The sequence below is a fragment of the Rhinolophus hipposideros genome, assembly GCF_964194185.1.
Source record: "Rhinolophus hipposideros genome assembly, chromosome: 24".
Classification (NCBI taxonomy): Eukaryota; Metazoa; Chordata; class Mammalia; order Chiroptera; family Rhinolophidae; genus Rhinolophus; species Rhinolophus hipposideros.
The window spans coordinates 21,446,071-21,468,984 of NC_138070.1; the positions used below are offsets into that span (position 1 = coordinate 21,446,071).

General features: G+C 46.4%; 1 protein-coding gene across 8 annotated transcripts in view; it reads left to right on the forward strand.

Moving 5' to 3' along the window:
* Positions 1-4,560: 4,560 nt before the first annotated feature.
* Positions 4,561-22,914, forward strand: part of UPB1 (beta-ureidopropionase 1) — a 34,620-nt gene continuing 16,266 nt past the window's right edge. For 6 of the 8 annotated variants that reach the window (XR_013992540.1, XR_013992541.1, XR_013992542.1 and 3 more), the window contains exons 1-4: positions 4,568-4,794; positions 10,871-11,042; positions 12,929-13,016; positions 21,092-21,186. Coding sequence is in view for 2 of the 8 variants with exons in the window: in XM_081037847.1 (XP_080893973.1) it covers positions 4,691-4,794; positions 10,871-11,042; positions 12,929-13,016; positions 21,092-21,186 (459 nt within the window). In the remaining 6 variants the exon portion in view is untranslated. Of the gene's footprint in view, positions 4,795-10,870; positions 11,043-12,928; positions 13,017-21,091; positions 21,187-22,914 lie in introns of all 8 variants that reach the window. The other 2 variants (XR_013992539.1, XM_081037846.1) reach the window with 2 other exon arrangements.

A 22,914-nucleotide genomic window follows, 5' to 3' on the forward strand; every position in this document is an offset into this window, starting at 1 on the left:
TGCCAGTTATATGCAAAGCACTGTGGATTCAAAGACATGTCATACTTGTATCCTCAAGAAACTCAACAAATTCAATATTAAGGCACCATGGAAGTGGGAACTTAGGCAAGCCTGAAAGAGCCAGCAAGGGCTTTACTGAAGAGGAGACACTTGCATTGAATGTTAAGGTTTGGGTAGGAATTATCTAGGTGAAGAAGGAGCTAAATAAAGACAGAGGCATTAAGTAGTGTGGAGAGTTTGTGCAACTAGAAGCAGCCTGACAACGCAGGGCCCCAAAGCATAAAGCAGGGAAAAATTACAGCATGAAATGAGGCCAAATCAGAGGGCCTTATGCCATGCCAGTCTTGGAGTGCCACTGAAAAAGAGATCACCCTGGGAACCAAGGCGAGGGGGAATTTGAAATTGGGAGGCAGGATGACTGATTACAAATTGGTTGAAGTAATCTAGATCATGAGAGCCTTTAACAAAGCATGCATAAGTAGCAATAGGAATGTATAAGATGAATCAGATAGATGATATTCCAGAAAATGATGGGGCTATATTGAATGATGTTACCTGAGGGGTGGGGGTCTCCGGATCTAAGTATTTCTGTCAGGGCCTCTCCTCACACCTGATTTTCTCACCATCAGAAGTTCCTTCTGTAGGATCTTAAGAGTCTCCTACTAAAATGGAGTTGATCAGTGCATTTTAGTGTTGGTCAGTTAACATTAAAATGGATTATGAAAAAAAAGATGGATTATGAAATGTTACTGGGAGTAAAGGCCTTGCAGGGATGAGCAGGGTTAGTCATGAAGGGAGAGGCAAGGGACCCAAAGCAAAAACACAGGACGAAAATTCAAGCTTCTGAAAGGAGTCAAAAAAACTTCATACGCCATCGTTTTGGCTGGGCTGGCCCTGCTCTGCTACAAAGTCCATTTTCAGTCAGCTTGGGTGCATTATTCCAAAACTCTTCCATGTGGACACTTAAATTTACATAAGGATGATAATAATAATAATAATAATAATAATAATAATAAAAACCCTAGCAAAGCAAGAAGAACTGTGACTTCTGAACTAAGGGACACCATGCAGAAACAAGTTAACCCCAGAAACTGAGCCTTTAGAAAGTTACTTAGAAATCGGGTCACCTCAGATCTTTCCCACCTTGACTATATCGGCTCCTGTATTTTCATTTCCAGTGTCATGTTTAATTTGGAAATCTGACAACTACCAAGCAAGAACCCTCCCCCCATAGTTTAAAATATTATTGGGAGGGTCACACAGGACAAAAAGAGGCAAAAGCTTTCACGTGCTGTAAGATGCTGAATGAGGGCTTAAGCAGCCCCTCTGGCTCACAGGAAGGAGACAAGAACACAGGCGGCATCTCCAACTTATGGCCCTGGCAAGCATTGTTCACCAACGTGATTATAAGATTTTACTCTTAGATGTCAATGAGCAGAGCCCACAGTGCCTTAAATACCTTCCCTAAGGATGGAAACGAACACGCATTGTGAATTTAAAAGTAACACCTAAAAACAGACACCAATACATTTTTAACAAATGAGCTCTTTCTATAAAATCAGCCTCTATAATGAAATTCTTTTGTCACAGATAAACACGTAACGAGAGGAACTTATATACGACTAGATTATTAGAATCATATTTTATTAGAATTATTAGAATTAGGGAAGGCTTAGATCATCTCTAGAGACTGTCTTCCCAGCTTCCTCCCCTCCTCCGCCTTTCTTACAACCGGAAAAATGAAGTAATTGTAGAACCCGGACTACACTACAGATTTCCTGACTGCTGATCTAAGGCTCTTTTTAAAAATAAAATATAAACATAAAGAAAAGCATAATAACAAACACCCAGATAGATTTTTAAAATATTAATATCACATGCTTTGAATCTTTTTAAAAGAGAATTAAAACATTATGTATCAGATGATTCCCATTCCTCTATCCCATTCCCCTCTCTCCTTCTCCAGAGGTAACCACCATAGTGAGATTGTGGGGTATCCCAGCCTTCCTGTTTGTATACACTTACCAAATAATTATGTATCCCTAAACCACACCATGTTGCCACAGAGTTGGTCTTCACAAAAAGGAAGACTCCCTCTCTCTAGTATGCTTATATGCAGTTAAAACCTTTGGGGTTTGGCTGGATATTTCGAAAAGAAATTAGGGAAGAGCTTAAAGTGTTTTTAAATGATTGTCACAGAAGGATCGAGTGAAGTGCCTTATTATTGAAAGTGAAAAATAAGTTGGGCAAACATAATTTTCATACAACCTTTTAAATCCCATTCAAGTTAGTGTTTCATATTTGTGAAACCCTGGTTTATAATGGCCTAGTGTGAATGGCCTGTCAGCTAACAGTAGGGAAAGATGGATTAAGCAATTTAACTAGTAATAATAGTTTCTACTTCCGCTTCAAGGTCCAGCTCAAATGTCACATTAATGAATCTGTCCTTGATCCCATCAGAATTAATTTCTTCAACAGTCATTTACTGAATGCCAAAGCCCTGCAGACACAAAAGCAGATCAGACCCAGTTCCTGCTCTGAGCTAAGAAATAATTACAAAATAGTGTTTGATAAATGCTCTCACAGAGGCAAAAAGGGTTAGTGGAGTCCAACTCTTCCTGGAGCAATTGGAGAAGACTTTCCAGAGGAGGTGATATTTGAGCTGCATCTTGGAGGACGTGTAGGAGTTCACAAAACAAAAGATGGAAAGTCATTCCAGGTAGGGAGACATTGAGTGAGAGGGTATAAAGGACGGTAAGATATTAGTTTTAGAAAGACAACTAAGGATAGACATCAGAGGTAAGTTAGAAGATTGGTAACAATTCAAGCAAAAGATGACATGACTGCAGGTATGAGGTGGGAGGGGGAAGGATTTTAACAAAATTCAGGAGATAAATTTAGCAGAATTTGATGCTTGATTGTATGGGGGAAAGAAAGAACATAGAAGAGTTGGAGATGACTTCCAAAGGCTTGGCACATAAGTGGGCAGTGAGGCCATTAACTAAAATAGAAAATACCATACAGAAGATAAGAGCAGGCCTGAGGAGGGGGTTCAACGTTCCCTTTATGGCATTTCGAGTCAACGATAAGGACTCTTCCATGAGGCCTTAAATTATTTCCTTTTCTAGGCTGGAAATCACCCTTTCCTCTCCATAGCCTATCATATATTTTTTATATCAAATTATTTAAATCTGCTGTATTTACAAGTATGTCCCTACCTTAAATCATGGAGAAAGGTACTAGGTCTTGTACGTCTGTGCATTGCCCTTATCTCAGAGACTAATACACAAAAGCCTTCAGTCAAAAGTTTGCATTCTTGAAAAGGCAGCTCCATCGGAATACTGGAAACTGTCAGGTAACATTTATCAAAACAATGACCAAAAGTCGAGTTAGTGACCCACATAAAATATCTCAAGTGCTTTGCCCTACAACACCTCCTTTTAGCTCCCTTTGTGCTTATCTTACTTTTAAAGGACCCTGCAAAATAACTGTATTCCTGTTTTACAGGTAAAACAACAGAAGCCCAGAGTGTCTGAATAACTTCCCTGGGGTGGCAAGGTTTGTAAAGGGCTAAACCAGGACTTGGGGCTTGTTCCTTCATCATGCTGCCCGCCAGTTAGGCTGATCTTGCTGTCCTAACTCTCAGCCGGGCGGAAAAGAGGACCTTCTTTGGCTCCTGAGTGGGTAGCACCCTCTGGGTGGAAGGGAACCGCAAGAGGGGTGTCATCCCTATCATCTCAGCGACAGTCTCAAGCGCCCCCCCTTCCAGGAAAGTGCCCATGCGGGCACACCCACTTCAGATGGCAGAGCTGAAAGAGGGCCCAAGGGTCCAAAGGGTGAGCGTCTGTGGGGACCCAGAATTCTGCAGTCTTCGCGAAAGCGCATTAGACCACGTGACCTTCCGTCCGCGCGGCCAGGGCTCCCACGCTGAAGCCTGGGGTGGGGGCGCGGCCAGGACTCGGAGCCCGGCCCCTCGGGAGTAATGAGTGCTCGGAAGTAATGGGCACTGGCAGACGGCGGGGCGGCCTCCTGCCCTGGGGACCCTGAAACTCGTCCCGTACCTCCCTCCGCAGAACCGTGCGGTGGGCCCGCCGGCTGGCAGCCCCCCCCCCCCCCCCCGCGGACCCGAGCCCGAAGCCGCGGCGGAAGAGGCCCTGCCCACGGTTTGTGGCGGGAACTGCTCCGCCGGCGCGCGGCGGGCCAGCCCTTGACCTCAGGCCCGCCCTGCCGCAGCCCCCCTCCCCGCCTCGCCAGGTTCGGGGCAGGTGAGAAGTGGACCCCGAAGGCGAGCGAGAACGAGGAGGCCAGAGAACGGCCCTGGGAGCTCGCACTTGGGCGACGGGAGGGCACAGCCCCGACCCGCCGCGAGCTGCCGAGGCTGGAGGGCTCGGAGGGGCCCCGGGGCGGAGGAGGCGTGGCCCTGCGCGTGCGGGGGCGGGGCGGGGGCGGGGCGGGCCACCCGCGAAGCCCTGGAGCACGAGGATCCGCGCGCTGCGGGGGCGCGAGGAGGGGGCGTGTCCTCGTGGAGGGGGCGTGTCCTCGTGTGAGCCCATCGAGGGCAGAAGCCGGGCGAGTGGAGGGGCGGGCGCGTGCGCGGGCCCGGCCCTCTCCTCTTCCTTCTCCTCCTTCTGGAGGGTAAAGGGCGGGTTGTTTGGGTCTGGACCTTGCCGCTTGCGGACTCCAACCGACAATGGCCGGAGCTGAATGGGAGTCGCTGGAGCAGTGTTTGGAGAAGCACCTGCCGCCCTCAGACTTGCGGGAGGTGAAACGCATTCTCTATGGCAAGGAGACCAGGTCTGCCGCCCACAGCCTGGGGATAGGGGTACCTTGGGGCCAGTGAGTATGGGTCCCAGGGACCAGGGACAGTGCTTCAGGATCTGAAGGACTTGAGGGGCGATGATGAAGTCCTGAAGTAGCTGAGTGGAGACCTAAGAAGTGTGGTTCTGAGGCGCTCAGGGGTTGCCCAACTTTTACAAGCCACTTCTCCCCCAGTGGCCTGGCACCGGAGGAGAAAGGACGGGTATTTCACTCCCTGAGGCTTTCTTTGTGGCCACCTAATTCTTCTTACCCACTGCCGGTGACCAGCACTCTCCCCCGATCCAGGCCTGTACTCTGGGTGTCTGTCTAGGTCTGCCTCCAGCCAGACCCCCCTCCAGCCCCCAGGTCAACGGATTGTCCAACCCCAGCCCCTGTTTCCTGACCTCTGGCGGACCCTTGGAGGTAGAGGCCTGCAGAATCTGATTGGCCAAGGAACCTTTCCCACTTGGCGAAACATAGAAGTTAGGGTAACTTGAGTGTGGTAACACTCAGAGCAAATGTTTTCCCACTCCCAGCCAGTCCTGTGCAACACTAGGCTTTCTGAGGGCACTGCTCTGCTGGACACTGGGTGTACAAAGCTGGAAGGCACTCCCCCTTCCACTCTGGTTTCTCTTCAGTCCACTTTTCTCAAAGCAACCGGAAGATGTAACTCATATCCTGTTGCTCCTTTGCTTAAAGGTCTGTAAGAAATTTCTGTGGCTCTGAATGAAATCAAAACTGACCCCATGCATCTCCTGACTAAATACCCTTCCGTTTCCTTGCCAATTGGCAGGCTCTCTGACCTTGGCAGTGATCTTGAGGCGAGGAGCTGATCAGCTCACCTGGAAACTTAAGGGTGTTGATTGGATCTGTGGTTTCCAGCCTCAGCCGTTGTGTAGTTAGTTACTGCAGGAAGGTCAGTCCTCAAATCCAAAGGTGTGTTCATAGATAGTGAATGATAAAGGTAGAACAACTGCCTTTGGGGGTAGGAGTGGTACAGAACTTGATGATAAAGGGTTCTTCATGCCCAAAAGGGTTCTTCATGCCCGAAAGGGTTCTTCATGCCCAAAAGGGTTCTTCATGCCTGAAACGGTTCTTCATGCCCGAAAGGGTTCTTCATGCCTGAAAGGGTTCTTCATGCCTGAAAGGGTTCTTCATGCCCAAAAAGGAATATTGGGACTGGATGACCTTCAAGGCCCCTCCAGTGTGCTTTTGCTGGAATGCCACTTTCCACTGAACCTGTCAAGGCTCATCATACAGGAAGCCTCTTAGAGTTGAGGTTCCCAAAAAAGGTGTCAAGAAGGTGTCTGAAAGCAAGGAGTGTCTCAGGCTACAGTTCTAGAGATGAGAATAGGTTTAAGAGTGAGATGGGCATGTTCTCCTGGGAAAAAGATGGGGAGAACTCATGGGTGTCAGGGAGATGCAAAGCGGGAAAAGAGAAATGTTTCCTACATATTAGATAATTGGCTGGGGCGCATTCTAGAAATCAGGGTAAGGACTGCCTTGCAAGGATTTTCCATGAGCATTTGGGTTGCTCCAGAGTGGGGAGGGATTATAATGGGTGGTAAAATGGGAGCCACAGTCTGTTGACCAATGACTGCCAGGCGTCATCCTGGGGCTTGGCTCTCAATAACTGAGTAAGTGGCTCTCCTTTTCCTCTCTTTTTCCTATTTCCATTTCTTGGTCTGTTCCATTCAGTACTGAACCCATCCAAGCTTTACCTCTAGGGCATCCACCTTTGTATTTGCTCAGTTTTTGCAATTGGGTGGGATTTGGCTATGAACGGGATTGCAAACTAAAATAGGAAATTAATCATTTAAAAACTCTTCTCCCATGTGAACTCCTGTTCACTCCTCACAGCCTGACTCGGACATGGCCTCCGCTGTGAAGGCCTGGTGGAGCCTGAATCCTCAGCCCCTTCTCTGGACTTCCTCTGTGCTCTACATAAGACCACCTTCTCTCCCAATGACATGCTGCCCAATGCAAAGATGATGCTTAGTAAATGTTTGCTAAGTGATGAGCCAAATGGGCCTTTGCCTGTGCCAGACAGATGAAATCCCCAAAGAACATCAACTCTCAATTTTAAGACAGCCAGAACCAAGAAGCATTTATCCATTCAACACACATTTATTGAGCATTTATTTTTGTCTTAGGCACTAGGGATAGAAGGATGAGTAAGCCACGGTTCCAGCCTCATGGGGCTTTCTTTTAATGGTTGTCCTACATTGTGAAAGAAGGATGAAGAGAGAGCTGGTGAGTCTACATGTATAGAGTTAGGGCAGGTCTTAACGGCTTCCCAGAGGTGCCATGCTTGAGAAGCATCCTGAAGGAAATGGAGGAGTTGGTTTGGAGACAGAAAGGGCTCAGGTATTTCAGCCAAGGCCCAGACCCAGGGGACATGTCCATTCGGGGATTGTGGGTATAGAGTGCTAGAGAGGAGGTAGCAGTAGCCGGGGTGGGGCCTGGATGCTCTATATGTCATGCTGAGGCAGTGGGACTTGTCCTGATGGTGGTGGGAGCCCTTCCAAGAATTTGAAAAAGGCAGGTGAAAGATGAGGAGGCCTAAGGCCAACAGTGCCTGGGTGGAGAGGAGGAATGGTGCCAGAGGTCTCAGGGAGGTCAATGCGTAGTGTGGGTAGCAGGTATGGTAGAGGAGGCAAGTCAAGTTCTGCTCGGACCCTCAGGTGGCTGATGGATTCATCCGATGAGCAGCTTGGGAAAAGGCTGGCGAATTGAATTGTTTAGCTTCCTAGGACTGCTGTAACAAATTATCACAAATTGGTGGCTTAAACCAAAAGAAACTTGTTCTCACAGTTCTGAAGACCAAAGGTACAAAATCAAGGTGCCACAGAACCACACTCCTCCAGAGGCTCTGAGGGAGAATCCTTCCCTGCCTTTTCTAGCTTCTGGTGGCTTCTGGCATTCCTTGGCTTGTGGCAGCATCACTCCAATCTCTGCCTCTCTTCACATCCTCTGGGCATCTCTTTTAAGAACACTTGTCACTGGATGTAGGGCTCAGCCAGATAATCCAGGAGAGTCTTATCTTGAGATCCTTAATTATAATGCAAAGATCCTTTCTCCAAATAAGGTCCCCTTCACAGGTTTTGAATATTAGGATGTGGACATGCCTTTGGGTAATACCACAGGTCAACCAAGCACAGAGACCATGAGGAGATGGCCTCAGAGAGGAGGCGGGGGTTGGGGTTGTCCTAGAGAGGGTCATTCCAGGTGGAGGAGGAGAGGGATTCTGGAGAACCCGATGTTAAAGGAGTCAGAGGAAGCAGAGACTTTCTGGCGCCTCTAGAGGTGAGGATGCAGTGATGGGAGACCCTAGGGTGGTTATCAAGGACCCTGAGCTGGACAAGAACAGTGTCGGGGAACATCAGCAGGTCTAGCAGGTTGAAGACAGCAGGGAGTCTGCTGTCTGTAGCAACTAGAAGGCTGGTAGTCCAAGGTGGGAAGTGGTGGCCGGGAACAGAGGGTGTGGCAGGTAAGGATTATGGGGAAGCTTCCTATGAAGGAGTGGGGGAGGGGAGAGAGAGCATGTGAGATAACAAGGGGAACCTACGTAGAATGTACTCCCCCCGCTTTTTTCTCCTATTTTTTAATGGGAGAGACTCAGTCACCTTTCGTGGTGAGTATGGTAGGCCTGTAGGAGACAGACAGGGATGTCCAAGCCATCTGTATTGTTAAGTGAAAAAGGCAAGTGGGAGAGCAGACTGTACCAACTGATGCTATTGTATTTGTAACACACGTATAGAAAAATATTGGAAAGATACATAAAACATTGTTAAGAAGGGTCCTCTCTGAATTTCAAGACTGAGGCTAAGGGGTGGAATGGAAAGGTGAAATCATTACCTTTTTCCTTTGTTTGATTTTTCCCCCCATGAATATGTGTTTCTTTTGTAACAAAGCTCTAGTTTAATTATTTAAAACGCTGATGGTAAAGAGCCATTAGAGTGGGGAAGATGACTTTCTAGAAGTGAGAGGTTGCCGAGGAGGCAGGAGCTGGTTTCCCTCAGGCGAGTCCTGCCTTGACCCTGTGTGGAGAGGTGGGGGCCCAAGGGAAGGGCCGGAAGGGTGTGTTGGGGCCAATACAGGAAGTGATGGGCTTTCCTCCTTGAAGTTAGAGATGAGGTCACGAGGGGTAGGGCCTTAGTCGGAGGATGAGGGACCAAGGGAGGGTCCTGGCCAGCACGGATCTGCCACCTTCTATGTGAGCTTGTGGCTCATTTGCTGGTCTCTGCCCCTCCTGGGCCACGGCTGATCTATACCTCACACGTCCCCAAGCCAAGCCTTTGGTGGGCACAACACATGTTATGGAATGGGGCTCAAGGGTTCACTGGGTCCTCCAAGACTTGGGGATAGACCCCCTGGATAACAGCAGGACGGGAAAACCTTACAGTTGGGAGTGCTGAGGAGAGGTAGAGCCCTGCAAGTAGAGAGGCCTGGCCTGTATCACCTTGAGTCTAGGAGAAAGAGTGTCTGTGGGGAGCTGGTTTGGGTAGAGGGATGGAGGCAGCACTCAGAAAAGATGGTAAGGAGGCAGGAAGGTTGTGCATCTTGGGATAATGAGGCTGATGGTGGTGGCAGACAGCGGTCGGCAGTGGGTGGGGAGAGGTGACCAGAGGCTGAGGGACATCATCCAGGCGGTGGGTACAGCTGGGCTTGCAAATCCAAGACAAGACCTCATCCACCTGATAGCTTCCTGGGGTGAGACCACAGGCTAAGGACGGGGCTGCCAGGATCTCTCCCAAAGGGTGGTCCAGCTCCCCAGCCCATGGGCCTAAGGGGAAACAGACACACTCTTCTTCTCCTTTCCACCACTTGTTCTGGGGCTGAGGTCTGCCAGGATGGGGGGCCCTCCACGTGCAGGCAGGAGGACTGTCTCTGAAGCAGTCACGGCAAAGGGAGGCGTGCTGTGGGCACTGCTGTTATTTCTAACCTGCTGAAGCAAAAGGAACTCTGATGAGTTGAAAAGCAGGATGATTGTCAGGGGCGGAACCCAACTCAGAGCTGTCAAGGCCATCACATGGAAACTGCCTGGCAGGGGGCGGTGACTGGGGGCTTGGGCTGACAGGGCTGTGATTTTGAAAGAAACATCTTTAAGAAAGTGACTTAAAGTGGGAGGGAAATATTATTATTAGATAATGGTTGTCAGGTTATTTTCTGATGTGTTCTCTAGGTATTTCATAACCATCTCGTCCCTAGATGCTAAGGCCTTCTTGGCCAGGGGCCAAGCCTCGTGCCCTGTGGGTTTCACCTCAGAACCGGGCATGCAGCAGGCATCAGAAGGTGTTTGCCATTTGGCCAATGGTCACTTCAGTGGGAGGTTTTATAAGTAATCCACTTGCCTTTGTTAATAAACTACAAACCAGGATGAGTGCTTGGACCTTTGGTCTGGACACTTGTATGTCTACCCAGCATGGGGCCAGGAACTGCTGCCACCCCCGCCTCCACCCCCATCTCCTGACAGGAGCAGCAGCAGATCCCCACCAGAGACTTATAATCCTCCGTGGTGAAGGGCCACAGGACGCTCGGTAATACTACAGTCCTGGCCTCTCCACCCAGTGGGCTCCTGAGCCTGGTTCTCAACGCCCGACTGTCGTATCCCAGCCTGTTCTACTCCCCCAGGCTCAGCAGAGCCCTCTGATTCTGGTCCACAGACATTTGTGGGAATCCATTCCCTCACTTCTGAGTTGACTGCTGAGACTTTAATCCCCACTCTGACTTTAGCATCTCTAAAACATCAACTCTTTACGGGTGGCCCTGCCGCCCACACCCCGCCCTGCTTCCTCCCTTGGCCAGGCCTGACCACTGCCTCCTCCCTGCTGAAGTCTTCCTGGTAACCATCAGGTGACGTCCGTTCCCGGCCAGCCAGGCCCTGCTCCACCCTTCCACGCGTGTGCTCTGGCACTGGCCTGCTCTGTCTGCCTTTTGCCAGGACGCACCACCTCTTCTCTACCAGATGCATGACTGTGGGGAGGGGAGAGTTTTAAATTCGGCACACCTCATACAAACCTCATACAAACCTCATACAAATCATCTCCCCTCTTCTTTCCTGCCCATTTAGGAAGCTCGACCTGCCCAGCAGGGCTTTTGAATCCGCCTCCGAAGGGGACTTTGAGCTGCAGGGCTATGCCTTCGAGGCCGCAGAGGAGCAGCTGAGGCGCCCTCGGACCGTGCGTGTTGGGCTTGTTCAGAACAGAACCCCCCTGCCTGTGGATGCCCCTGTGGCGAAACAGGTGTGGCCTCTCTAAGAATAATAATGACGTGTATTATTATATACATAATAATATTTATGCATTAGACCATAAATACATACTCGTCAGTGGGCCGTGGCCTGCTCTGTGTTTTGAACACATCTACAATGAGCTGGCCACTCACTCTGGGTCGGCAGGCACACCGAGTGGTCAAATGGTCACCCAAACACTTCTGCACTGGCCGCCCCCCTTCCCTCCAGCCTGTGTCCCGCTCTGGCTCTTCTTTCTCTTCTGACTCGTCCCCTTTGCCTGCCTTCCTCTCACTCCTCACTGTTCTTTCCATCTACCCCTCTGCTTCCTCTCCTGCGATTGGTCCATTGTTCCATTTGCAATTGGGATGGTGCCCTTTTGGCTGGCTCAGCTCTCTCCATGGAACTCTGCCTCTCAGTCTCCTGCCAAAAGGCCACCTGCCAGCACACACCGGGCAGGACCTGTTCGTTTGTCCATGTGTTTCTTTGCCTTGTTCCTAAGGGCGGACTCACTGTACCCAGATGTCTGTCAGCTGATGGGGCCTGCAGGGTTGCAGGAATAGGATAGGCATTCACTTATGACCTTATAGCTAATATCAATGTGACAGCATCTTGTATTTCCGTAAAGAAACATGTTGTCACAGACACTGGCAGTTTGTTATATACACTTCTTCACAGCTTTCCTCCAGCTGCTCAAACTTTCCAAGCTTTCTCTGCAGAGGCGTCCTCCCGATACAGTGTGCTTGAGAATGCTTAGGGATTCTCGAGAAACCTAAGGTCAGTTGGATTCCAGGTCGGATTCTGCATTGTCTTTCACATTGGTCCTTCCTCTGCCTTTGTTGGATTAAAAGATTTCTGGTTCTCGGTTCACTTTTTGTCTCTGGATTAGTTAATTGTGAAATGTCTCCTCAACCATCCCAGATTGTCAGGTCATCAAGGGCAGGGGTGCTGTTCTCACCCCCACAGCTCCTAGAAGCATGCTTTGCGTGCTGTCACCCCCAGCAAACCTCTGTGGAGCCCTCGTGTGCGCAGTCTTGCAGGCGAGAGACAGAGCATTGAAAAGAGTGTGCTTTCCGGGTTTTCAGCCTGGTTCCTCTGATATTTCTTTGAACAAACACTTCTGAATTTTTCCTGGGAGCCAGCTGTTGTGCTGAGGACACAGAGAAGATGTGGACATGTTCCCCTTGCCCCCAAGGAGCTCAGGGGGTTATGGGAGTGACAGTGGAGAAACATGACAGCACAATGAGAACAGCACCACTATAGGGGCACACTTAGGCTGGGGAGCACAGAGGTACCTCAATACTCCTGGGAGAGTCTCCCCTCTGTGGGTGACACATGACGTGGATAATACTTCCAGGAAGGACTGAGTGGGGGAAGGAATCACGTTCTTGGCCAAGGGCATAGCTGGGAAAGGTAAGTCATTCAATGTTAAGATACACATAGGAAAATAGAAGTGGCAGGACAAGGCATCCCCAAAGCCTTGAATGCAGCATGGTGGAAAGGGGACTGTCCTGGGGCGAGGGGACAGCTCACCCAGGGGATGGTCCTGGTGTTCATGGGCCCACTGGGTGTGGGCCTCTCTGGCAGTAAGCAGCTCACATTCTATGACTCCTCTTAGCAATCCCACGAGGTAGGCAGTGTTCTCCCATTCTCCGGGCAAGGAAACCGAGGCTCAGAAAGGTAGTGTTGTGTGTGGGGGACCCCAGAGCCTCTGCAGCAACCCCTTATGTTGCAGATTTTGGACATGATGACAGTATGAAATATCAGAACCTCCCCACCCAGCTCATCTTCTCGCAGCTGGCAGGGTGAGGGGTTGTTCCACATGTTTGGGATGAGTTCTAAAAATGGTCTCAACCAACAGAACTAATGGGTTCTAATCCTTGACTTTTAAATTGCCAGGTCTCTGCCCTTCACAGACGCATAGAGGCCATCGTAGAGGTAGCAGCAATGTGTGGAGTCAACATCATCTGTTTCCAGGAAGCGTGGAGTAAGTCTCTCTTGGGGCGCTTTCTCTGCCACCCTTAAACAAGAGTGTGTTATCGTCATGTTGCCAACAGTGTCTACTACTCAATTAAAAAAAAATCTCTTTTCTTTTCTCATTCATACAAAGGTTTTTTGTCAACAACAGCAGAAACCGAGGAACCCCAGGCTCCCTCCCTCTCACACGCCCCTCCCAGCCTGCCATCTGGTCCTATCAGTTCCTCCTCCCACAGCATTCTGAATCCTTTCACCTCCTTACCTGTCCCAGACACCATCAGCTCTCACACTGACTTCTGTAATCGTCTCTAGCTGGTCTCCTGGGGCCCTCTCCTCTGGCCTCTTCTAACAGGCTCTCCACACCTTCTAGGAAAGATCTTTTCAAAACACAACTCTACACAGCATAATCTGTTCCTTCCTCCACCTCTGGAGCCTCCTTTCTGCTTGGCCCTGCCCTGACCTCCCAGATCTTTCACTCCCTGATCTCCTAGCTCCCAGGCCACTGCATCAGATGTTCCCTCCTCTTGCCTAGTGAACCCTGCTCAACCTTCAGCTCTCAGCTCAGAGCCCACCTCCCTATCTAAAGTTGTGTCCCTGTTATGTACCTCTGCTACCACGTAGCTTTTCTTTATTTCATCTTTATTTTTATCAAAGTCATACATGTTCATTATTTAGAGTCAAATGGGTCGACAAAGTCTGTTATCAAAAAAAAAAAGAATGACTATCCTTTTCCTCAGAGGTAACTCCTTTCAACTCTTAGCTGGTTCCTTTGGACTGTACCTTTGTGTTGCTGCTTCCTAATTTTTCAGTTTTGAATCATCTATTGATTTCTTACTGTGGAAGAAGACTGTGTTAGTCTTTTCCCTCTTTCTGCCCCCTTGACACACCTGGATCCTTCCTAGTCTGTCCCCTGTCCATCCTCTGCCAAACCGTTTTGTAAACCTTGATTTCTTTCCATGAACAGCTTTCTGTTTTCCCTGGAGTTTGTTTTGTATTCAGCATACTTACTACAAATTCTACTCCCACATTTCTGCCAGTTTCCTAAATCCCCTTAAGAGATTTAGGCACATGAAGCAGTCCGTTGGTTTCACCCCTTTGAAGGAATGTGTTCCACAGCCTTTCGTCTGAATTGGTTGCCCCCTCTGCTGGCTGCACAGCTGTCATCTTGGGATTTCCCATCACTGTCATCCTGGGGAGCCCCTTTATCTTGCTCTTGTGGTCTCCCATCCCACATCTTCCTCTTTTTTGGTTTGCTCCCTCATTTTGGTTGGGCACAGTTAACCCTTGCATAACATGGATTTGAACTGTACAGGTTCACTTACACATGGACCTTTTTTTTTCATCTTGTAAACAGACAATGTAAACTTATAGTTTCAATAAACATAGCACAATACTGTAAATGTATTTTTTTCTTCCTTCTGATTTTCTTAATAGCATTTTCTTTTCTCTAGCTTACTTTATTGTAAGAACACAGTAGACAATGCACATAACCTACAAAATATGTGTTACCAGTCAACAATAGGCTATTGATAGTTAAATCTTGGGGGAGTCAAAAGTCATAAACAGGGCTGCTGGTTAGCTCAGTTAGTTAGAGCGTGTGCTCTTGACAACAAGGTTGCTAGTTCGATTCCCATGTGCGCCAGTGAGCTGTGCCCTCCACAACTAGATTGAAGATGACGACTTAAGCTGAGCTGCCACTGAGCTGCTGATGGGCAGCCAGATGGCTCAGTTAGAGTGTGTGCTCTTAGCAACAAGATTGCCGGTTCGATTCCCACATAGGGTGGTGGGCTGTGCCCCTTGCAACTGAGATTGAAAACGGCGACTGGGCTTGGAGCTCAGCTGCAGCCTCCACAACTAGATTGAAGGACAACAGCTTGACTTGGATGGGTCCTGGAAAAAATACACTGTTAACCAATCCTTCTTAAAAAAAAATCCTTCTTAAAAAAAAAAAGTTGTATGCAGATTTTCACCTGCACAAGGGATTGGTGCTCCTAACCCCTGTGTTACTCAAGGATCAACTATAGTTCCCTGAGAAAGAACACATAGGTGGTAGACTTTTGGTGACCTTGCATTTCTGAAAATATATTCCTCCTACAACTTACTTGATAGTTTGGTTGGGTGTAGAATTCTAGATAAGAAATAATTTTCCTTCAGAAGTTTAAACACCTTGCTCCATTGTCTTCTGGCTTCGGATGTTGTTGACTAGTCTAAAGCCATTTTGATTTATGACCCCATGTTTATGACCTGTTCATTTTTCTCTGGAAGGTTGTAGGATCTTCTCTTTTTCTCTAATACTTTGAAATTTCATAATGATGTGAGATAATGTATATCTATTTTATTCTATTATTCTAAGCACTCAGTGGCTTCTTTTAGTCTAGAAACTTGGGTCCTTCAGATTTAGGAATAGGAAATTTTCTTATTTGTTTCATTAGTGATTTTTCCCCTCTTTTTTTTTTTTCCCCCTCCACTTCCTGATATCCTACTATTAGGATATTGGAACCCTGGGCTAGGTCCCTACTTTTTTTTAATGTAGTTCCCCCTATTTTTCAACTCTGCCTTTTTTTGTTTTTCACTTTTCTGGTAGATTTTACCTACTTTGTCACTCATCCTTCTGTTCTCTCTTTCGTTTCTGCTCTCATATCTTGAATTTATTAGAGTTCTTTTTGTCTGAAAGTTCCTGTTTTATCACATCCTGTTTTAATTTTATAGTTGCAGTACCTTCTCTTGTCTTTGAAAATAGTAAGTAGTAATTTATTTTTCTCCCTGCATGGTCCCTACTTACTCCAATTAGTCTGTCTGTGTCTCTCTGTGTCTCTCTGTCTCTCTCTCTCTCTCTCTCTCTCTCTCTCTCTCTCTCTCTCTCTCAGAATCGGGGATGGATTAAAAAGCTGATTGCATTATCTGAGTTTTTGGGAAGAAACTCCACTGAGCTCCACTGAGCTTCATGATAGGATGACCTGGTTTAGCTATTTGTCCCATAATCCCCCATGAAACTGTCTTTGGGTCATTCTTTTCAGAATGGTCAGATTTGCCAAAGAAGATTCTTCTAATCTCTTGCCAAGAAGAGAAAGAGAACAGGGGTCCGGTATGCTAATGTTTACTTAATCCATCTGTTTTGGACCTTTATCTGTCCTTGTTTCCCCAAGGCCAGAGACCTTCTGTTTAACTGTCTGGAGAATGAGCCTCTAGCCTTCTAATGGGGTGGGAGGGTATGTCCCAGCCTCTTACAGTGGAGGAGAGTTCTTGGCTTCTAACTGAGTCTTAAACAGACTTTTGACCAATGCTTCTTGTTCGTCACACCTTCCTGCTTCTCCATCTTCAGATCTACGTGGTGCCTCTGGCTCCTGAATTCTTGAGGTGTCTGTGGTGGAAAGTGGGGTGCTTCCTGGCCTCCTCTACTGCTGGGGGGACTCAGTTTTCTCACTCCTCTGAGATATCTATATGAATCCCTCGGCTCTCCAGCCTCCTATGTGTTGCTGCTGTTGTCCCTCTCTCAGTGCCCCATCCTTGTGGGTTTTTACCTTTGCATAAAAATCCCTTTACTGTCATGTTACTGGGGTTTCCAGAAAGAGAAAAGGTGTGCGTCCAATCTGCCATCTGCACCCAGAAGTTCATCTCATTTTTCACATTTCTTGTTACATGTGTACGTCTACTCTTGTTTGTATGACATTTGATTTTTCCGTCTCTTCCATCAGGCTGTAAGCTCCCCGAAGCCAGTGACTGGGTGTTTGTTTATTTTTCCCATCCTAATACCCACCCCTATTTTTTAACATTAAAAATAAATTTGATTTATAAAATATACATAACATAGTATTTATCACTTTAACCATTGCTACATGTACAATTCAGTGACAGTAAATACATTCACGAAGTTGTGTAACCGTCACCACTATCAATTCCCAAAACTTTTTCATCATCTCCAACGAAAATTCTGTACTCACTTAACAATAGCTCCCCTTCCTCCCCCACCCCTGATAACCTCTATTCTACTATGAATTTGACTACTCTAAATACCTCCTCTAAGTGGAATCATACAGTATTTGTCCTTTTGTGTCTGACTTATTTCACTTACCATCATGTTTTCAAGGTCCATCCATGTAGTTGCATGTGTCAGAATTTTGTTCCTTTTTATGGTTGCGTAATATTTTATCAGATGGATATATCACATGTTCTTTATTAATTCCCCGATCACCATTTTATTTACGTGATAGACACTAACAAAATATTTGTTGGATGGCTTAACCCACTTCTTCCCTTTTTTGGTCTGGAACACTCCCACTCACCCATCAAGGCCTAGCACAAACACCTCCTCCTTTGAGAGCCCTGGGGATTCCCCTACACAAAACCGAGCACTCTCTGATGCCATGCAGCCACACCAGGTTATAATTCAGCTCCTCATCTAAGCTGGCAGCTCTTGAGGGCAAAGCCAAGTCTAGGTTTACACGGAGTAAACCTGGGGAGTGTTGGTTCAATGAATGGGAAACTCCCGTCCTCCCTAATTTGAAACTAGTTGGGACTTTGCAGCCAACCTCCCCCAACCTCCATTCCTCATCCTTTTTTTGAAAGTTTGCTTACATTACAGTGGTTGTATAAAGAGGAGGGGAAAGCCATTAAAATGAAAGTAGAGAAATTTGGAAAGCTTAGCAACCTGAAATGAAATCAGAAAGGGAGGTTTTATTCTCTTGGGGCATTTGAGTCTCTCCTAATGCTCTGAAAGCTGAGAATAAATGGTCATTAAGGATTGCTTTTGTTATCAACAGCTTTTTTGTGTGGCTTCCTTAAAACAGTTCATCTCTCTTCACTGAACAGGAGCCTGGGGAGTCTTGAGCCTGGTGCCAAGGCCCCTGGGGCTATTGTTGGCAGAGCCTTGTGCTCATTTAGCTGCCTCCTTGGGCCACCACCCCTGCAGCCAAGATGGTGGTGGTGCCACTGGTGGCCTCTTCACAATGGTGCCATCTTAGTTCCAGGCTTATTGGGACTGGAAGGAATTGGGAGGTTAATACTTCTCTTTCTACTCTGTGAAGTGAGGAGAGGCATACCTACTTGGCAGGGATATCAGGTATTATCCCTGTGCTGGGCATATGGCCTGTGTTTGGGAAAAGTTGGCTACAATTATTACCCCCAAACAAGGTCATTACTAGTTAAAGCACTCACTAGTCACATCACACAGCTTCTCCTACCACCCCCGCCCCCACCAACAGCTTATTCAGTTCAGGGTCACCAGAACAACAGCAAGCATCTGGAAACTTCCATTAGGCTAATCCTTCTGAAAGAAATGGACTTGGAATACTATTCTGCCATAAGAAAAGATGAAGTAGTACCATTTGAGACAACATAGATGGGTCTTGAGATTATAATGCTAAGTGAAATAAGTCAGACAGAAAAAATAGAGAACCATATGACTTCACTGATATGTAGTATATAAAACTGAAAAGAACAAAAGAACAAGACAAACAAATGAAGAAACAAACTCATAGGCATAGACAATCGTTTTGTGCTTACCACAGGTTAAGGGGGCGTAGATGAGGGGAAAGGGGATCAAATACACGGTGATGGAAGGAGAACTGACTCTGGGTGGTGAACACACAATGTGAGATATAGATGATGTATTACAGAATTGTACACCTGAAATTATGTAACTTTTTAAAGAATTGTCACCCCAATAAACTTTAATTTAAAAAAAAGGAAAGAAAGAAATGAACTTGGGTGATTAGGAAGAGGAGAACTAAAGAGCATACAGAATCGGTCCAAAGAATTCAATTTTCCAAAAAGAAAAATACAAACAGTTCAGTAGGAAATGGGCAAAGGGTACTAAAAAGATGGCCTAGAGGACGAACCCAGAAGGCCAGTGACCACCTGGCAAGGAGTTCCTCCTCACTAGTGATAAGGGAAATGCACATTTAACCACAGTGAGATTCCAGTTCATGCCCTCAGATTGGCAGATATTAAAACGTGTGGCTGAGGCTGTGGAGTGACGGAATATACACAACCAGAGGCCCCTGGCGCCCACCTCCATCACAGTCCCTTCCCTCTCCCACACAGGAAACTGCCATTTTGATCCTAGTATGCATGGTGTTCTTTGAAATATATATATATATCTCCAGTTTGGGAAAAAAGCAAACAAAAATTAATGAGTTTCATGAAATGTCCTATTGAATTAGCCCCTTGGTGTCATCTAGTCAGAGATCATAGGACAGGAATACAGTCATGCATCACATAATGACGTTTCTGTCAATGACAGACCGTTTATACAATGGTGGTCCCATAAGACAATGGAGCAGAAAAATTCCTATGGCCTAGTGACATCACAGCCATCGTAACATGGTAGCACAACACATTAGTCACGTGTTTGTGGAGATGCTGGTGTAAACAAACCTACTGCGCTGCCTGTCGTATAAAAGTACAGTACGTACAATTACGTACAGTACATACTCGTAATACTTGATAATAAGTGACCATGTGACTGGGTTATGTATTTTCTATACTATACTTTTTACTGTTATTTTAGCCTATACTCTTTCTACTTACTAAGAAACAGTTTGCTGTAAGCAGTATGCAGTGTTAGGTCAGCAATAGCCTCAGACATCTGTTTACTGTTTCTCTTCACTGTATCATTTTCTCTCTTTTTTTAATTAAAGTTTATTGGGGTGACCATTGTTCGTAAAGTTACATAGATTTTGGGTGTACAATTCTGTAATACATCATCGATATAGCACATTGTGTGTTCACCTCGCAGAGTCAGTTCTCCTTCCATCACCGTATATTTGATCCCTTTTAGCCTCATCTCTTCCCTTCCCCCTCCCTCTGGTAACCAGTCAATGCATCATTTTCTCTTGTGCTTGATTTAATCTCATGTTGTTTTGCACAGTACCAAGCTGTACAGGTTTGTAGCCTAGGGGTAGTAGGCTGTACCATACAGCCCAGGTGTGTACTAACCATCTAGGTTTGTGTAAGTGCACTCTGTGATGTTCACACAATGGCCCAAGCCATAAGGACGCATTTCTCAGTATGTATTCCCATCATCAAGCTGCGTATAACTGTAATGCATTTATCCTTGGGGTCTGCTCAACACATCCAATGATTCCCAAACTTCTCATGGGGTCATTAAGTGAGTGGATTTTCTTGTTTCTGAAGAAACCTCTGTCCCTGGAGGAGGGACATTCCTAAGGTGACACTCCTCGGGTCCCAGCGCCATCCTCAGTGGCCCTCAGATACTTCCCCTGAGGAGTCTTTTTTTTTGCCCTGAGGAGTCTTGACTGTGCTCTTACCAACCTGCAGAATGACAGCAGCTTGGGATCTGCTGGTTGGGAACAGTTTGGGGCTGTACCTTTCGCAAAAGTTAAAAAAAAAGTTACCATTATATATATATATAATGGTAAAAAAACACACATAACGCTATTTTAGCTATTTTTAAGCGTATAGTTCTGTGGCATTATGTTCACAGAGTTGTACAACCATCACCACCATCCATCTCCAGAACTGTTTCATCGTTCCCCGTTGAAGCTCTGTCCCCATTAAACAACTCTCCATTCCCCCCTCCCCCTAGTCTCTGGCAACCAGTATTCTACTTTCTGTCTCTGTGAATTTGCCTATTCTAGGTACCTCCTATAAGTGGAATCATACAGCACTTGTCCTTTTATGACTGTCTTATTTCACTTAGCATAATGTCTTCAAGGGTCACCCATATTGTAGCATGTGTCAGAATGTCCTGCCTTTTTTAAGGTTGAATAATATTCCACTGTATGCATGCACCCCATTTTGTTTATGCCTGCATCCATCAGTGGACACTTGGATTACTTTCATCTTTCAGCTCTTGTAAATAATGCAGCTGTGATGAATATGGGTACGCAAATATCTGTTCAAGTCTGTGCGATAGTTGTTTTTAAGACTGGAGGAAAGGGGCTGTTTGGCCTAGCCCCTTGTTTTTCTATGAAGCCTAAAAGGTTAAGGTCTTCTCAGTGTCCACAGCCAGGGATAGGACTTGGAAGCCAGCCCGAGGCACTTGGGGCCGTGTGCTTTTGTGGGGACCCTCCGTCACCAGGTCGTGAGCGTTGGATATAATTCTGACCTTTCTTCTCTTCACAGCTATGCCTTTTGCTTTTTGTACAAGAGAGAAGCTTCCTTGGACGGAATTTGCCGAGTCAGCAGAAGACGGCCCTACCACCAGATTCTGTCAGAAGGTAGGACATTAACTGCTCCTCTGGCAGCAGCTGCCGACATGCTCAGGTCACAGAGCGAGGCCACAGCTGCTGGGTGTGGCTCCTCACCATGGAAAATGCACCCGCTTGGTGCTTGTTTTGCCAGATAAGATTAGATAAGACTATTTGCTGCCCTTTTTTTAGTGTACTTTCACTTAAAATCAGAGGGTTTCAGAGCCAGAAGGGCCCTTAATGGCTTTTTCAGGGAGGGAGCTGCAACCAGGGAAGGGTGGCCTGGAGGTGACTCCATAATAGATTTTACAGTGGCAAGTGATAGAGCTGGCACTCAGGGACCAGAGACAATGTCAATTCCTTGTCCAGAACTCTGCTCCTCCAGTTGCTGTTTACTTGAGTTATGTAAGCTTCTCCACATGGCCTATCTTATCAGCATAGAAATTGGTCTTCATTTTTCTTTATTAAAACCTCATAATACATGTTGTATGAGCTCATTTATATGAATTGTCCAGAATAGGCAAAAGCAGATTAGTGGTTGCTGGGGCCTGGACAGGGAAACGGAGGGAGAGGGACTGCTAATGAGGGTGGGGTTTCCATTTGGGGTGGTGGAAATGTCCTGAAATTAGATTGTGGTGATGGTTGCATACCTCTGTGAATGTACTGAAGACCACTTTAAAAGTGTGATTTTTATACTATGTGGATTATAGCTTAATAAAGCTGTTATCAAAAAAAAAGAAAATAACATTTAAAGAGGTTATAAATTGTAACTTATCCTTATTCTCACATCAAACAAAAGAACTTTCATTTCTCCATATCCCATTTCAGACCTTGTACACATAAATTTAGGGGTTTTCTGAGCAGAACTGTAATGATAGTCATTCTGTCAATACTGAGTTGTGATTTCAAACATCAGTGTTCTCAGGCTATAGGGAACACAAAAAAATCTCTCATTCACCACGTTGTTCATTCTGTGCTACGGAAGAAAAGAGGAAGGGGACTGGTTAGGAGGCGATTGCAGATGACACTCCTGAACCAGAGCCAGAGGAAGAGAAAAGGAAGAGTGGGAATGAGAACTGGTGCCAGGAGACACCTGGGTGCATCGAGTCTCCCAGGGACGCCTGGCTGCCTTTACATAAGTCACAGCGTCCCCTTCTACCCCTCTGCTTTCCCCTCTCTCTGTCATTAAGGCGAGGTAATGACAGGCTAGTTAGAGTTGAGGACAAATGACTGGCTGGGCCTGCTCATCCTGATGGTCACCAGGTCCTGATGCTCTTATTTGAGACAAAAGGAATTCAGTGTCAGAGAACTTTATATATATATACTCATAGATGACAAGTATGATTCTTCTTTTTTTAATTGTCTTAAAAAACACACACACATAACATAAAATTTACCATCTTAACCATGGCTAAGTATAGAGTTTAGTTAGGATTAAGTACATTCACCGTGTTGTAAAACAAATCTCCAGAACTTTTCTTGTAAATTAGAAACTCTATACCTATGAAACAACTCCCCTTCACCTGGTAACCAAGGTTTTACTTTCTGTTTCTACGAATTTGACTACTTTAGATACTTCACATAAATTGGACTCATACAGTATTTGTCCTTTTGTGATTCTTTTCACTTAGCATAATGTCCTCAAGTTTCATCTGTGTCAAGATGACATCCATGGAATTTCCTCCTTTTTTAAGACTGAATAATATTCCCATCTTTGGATACACTATATTAGTTTATCTATTCACCCACTGATGGGCA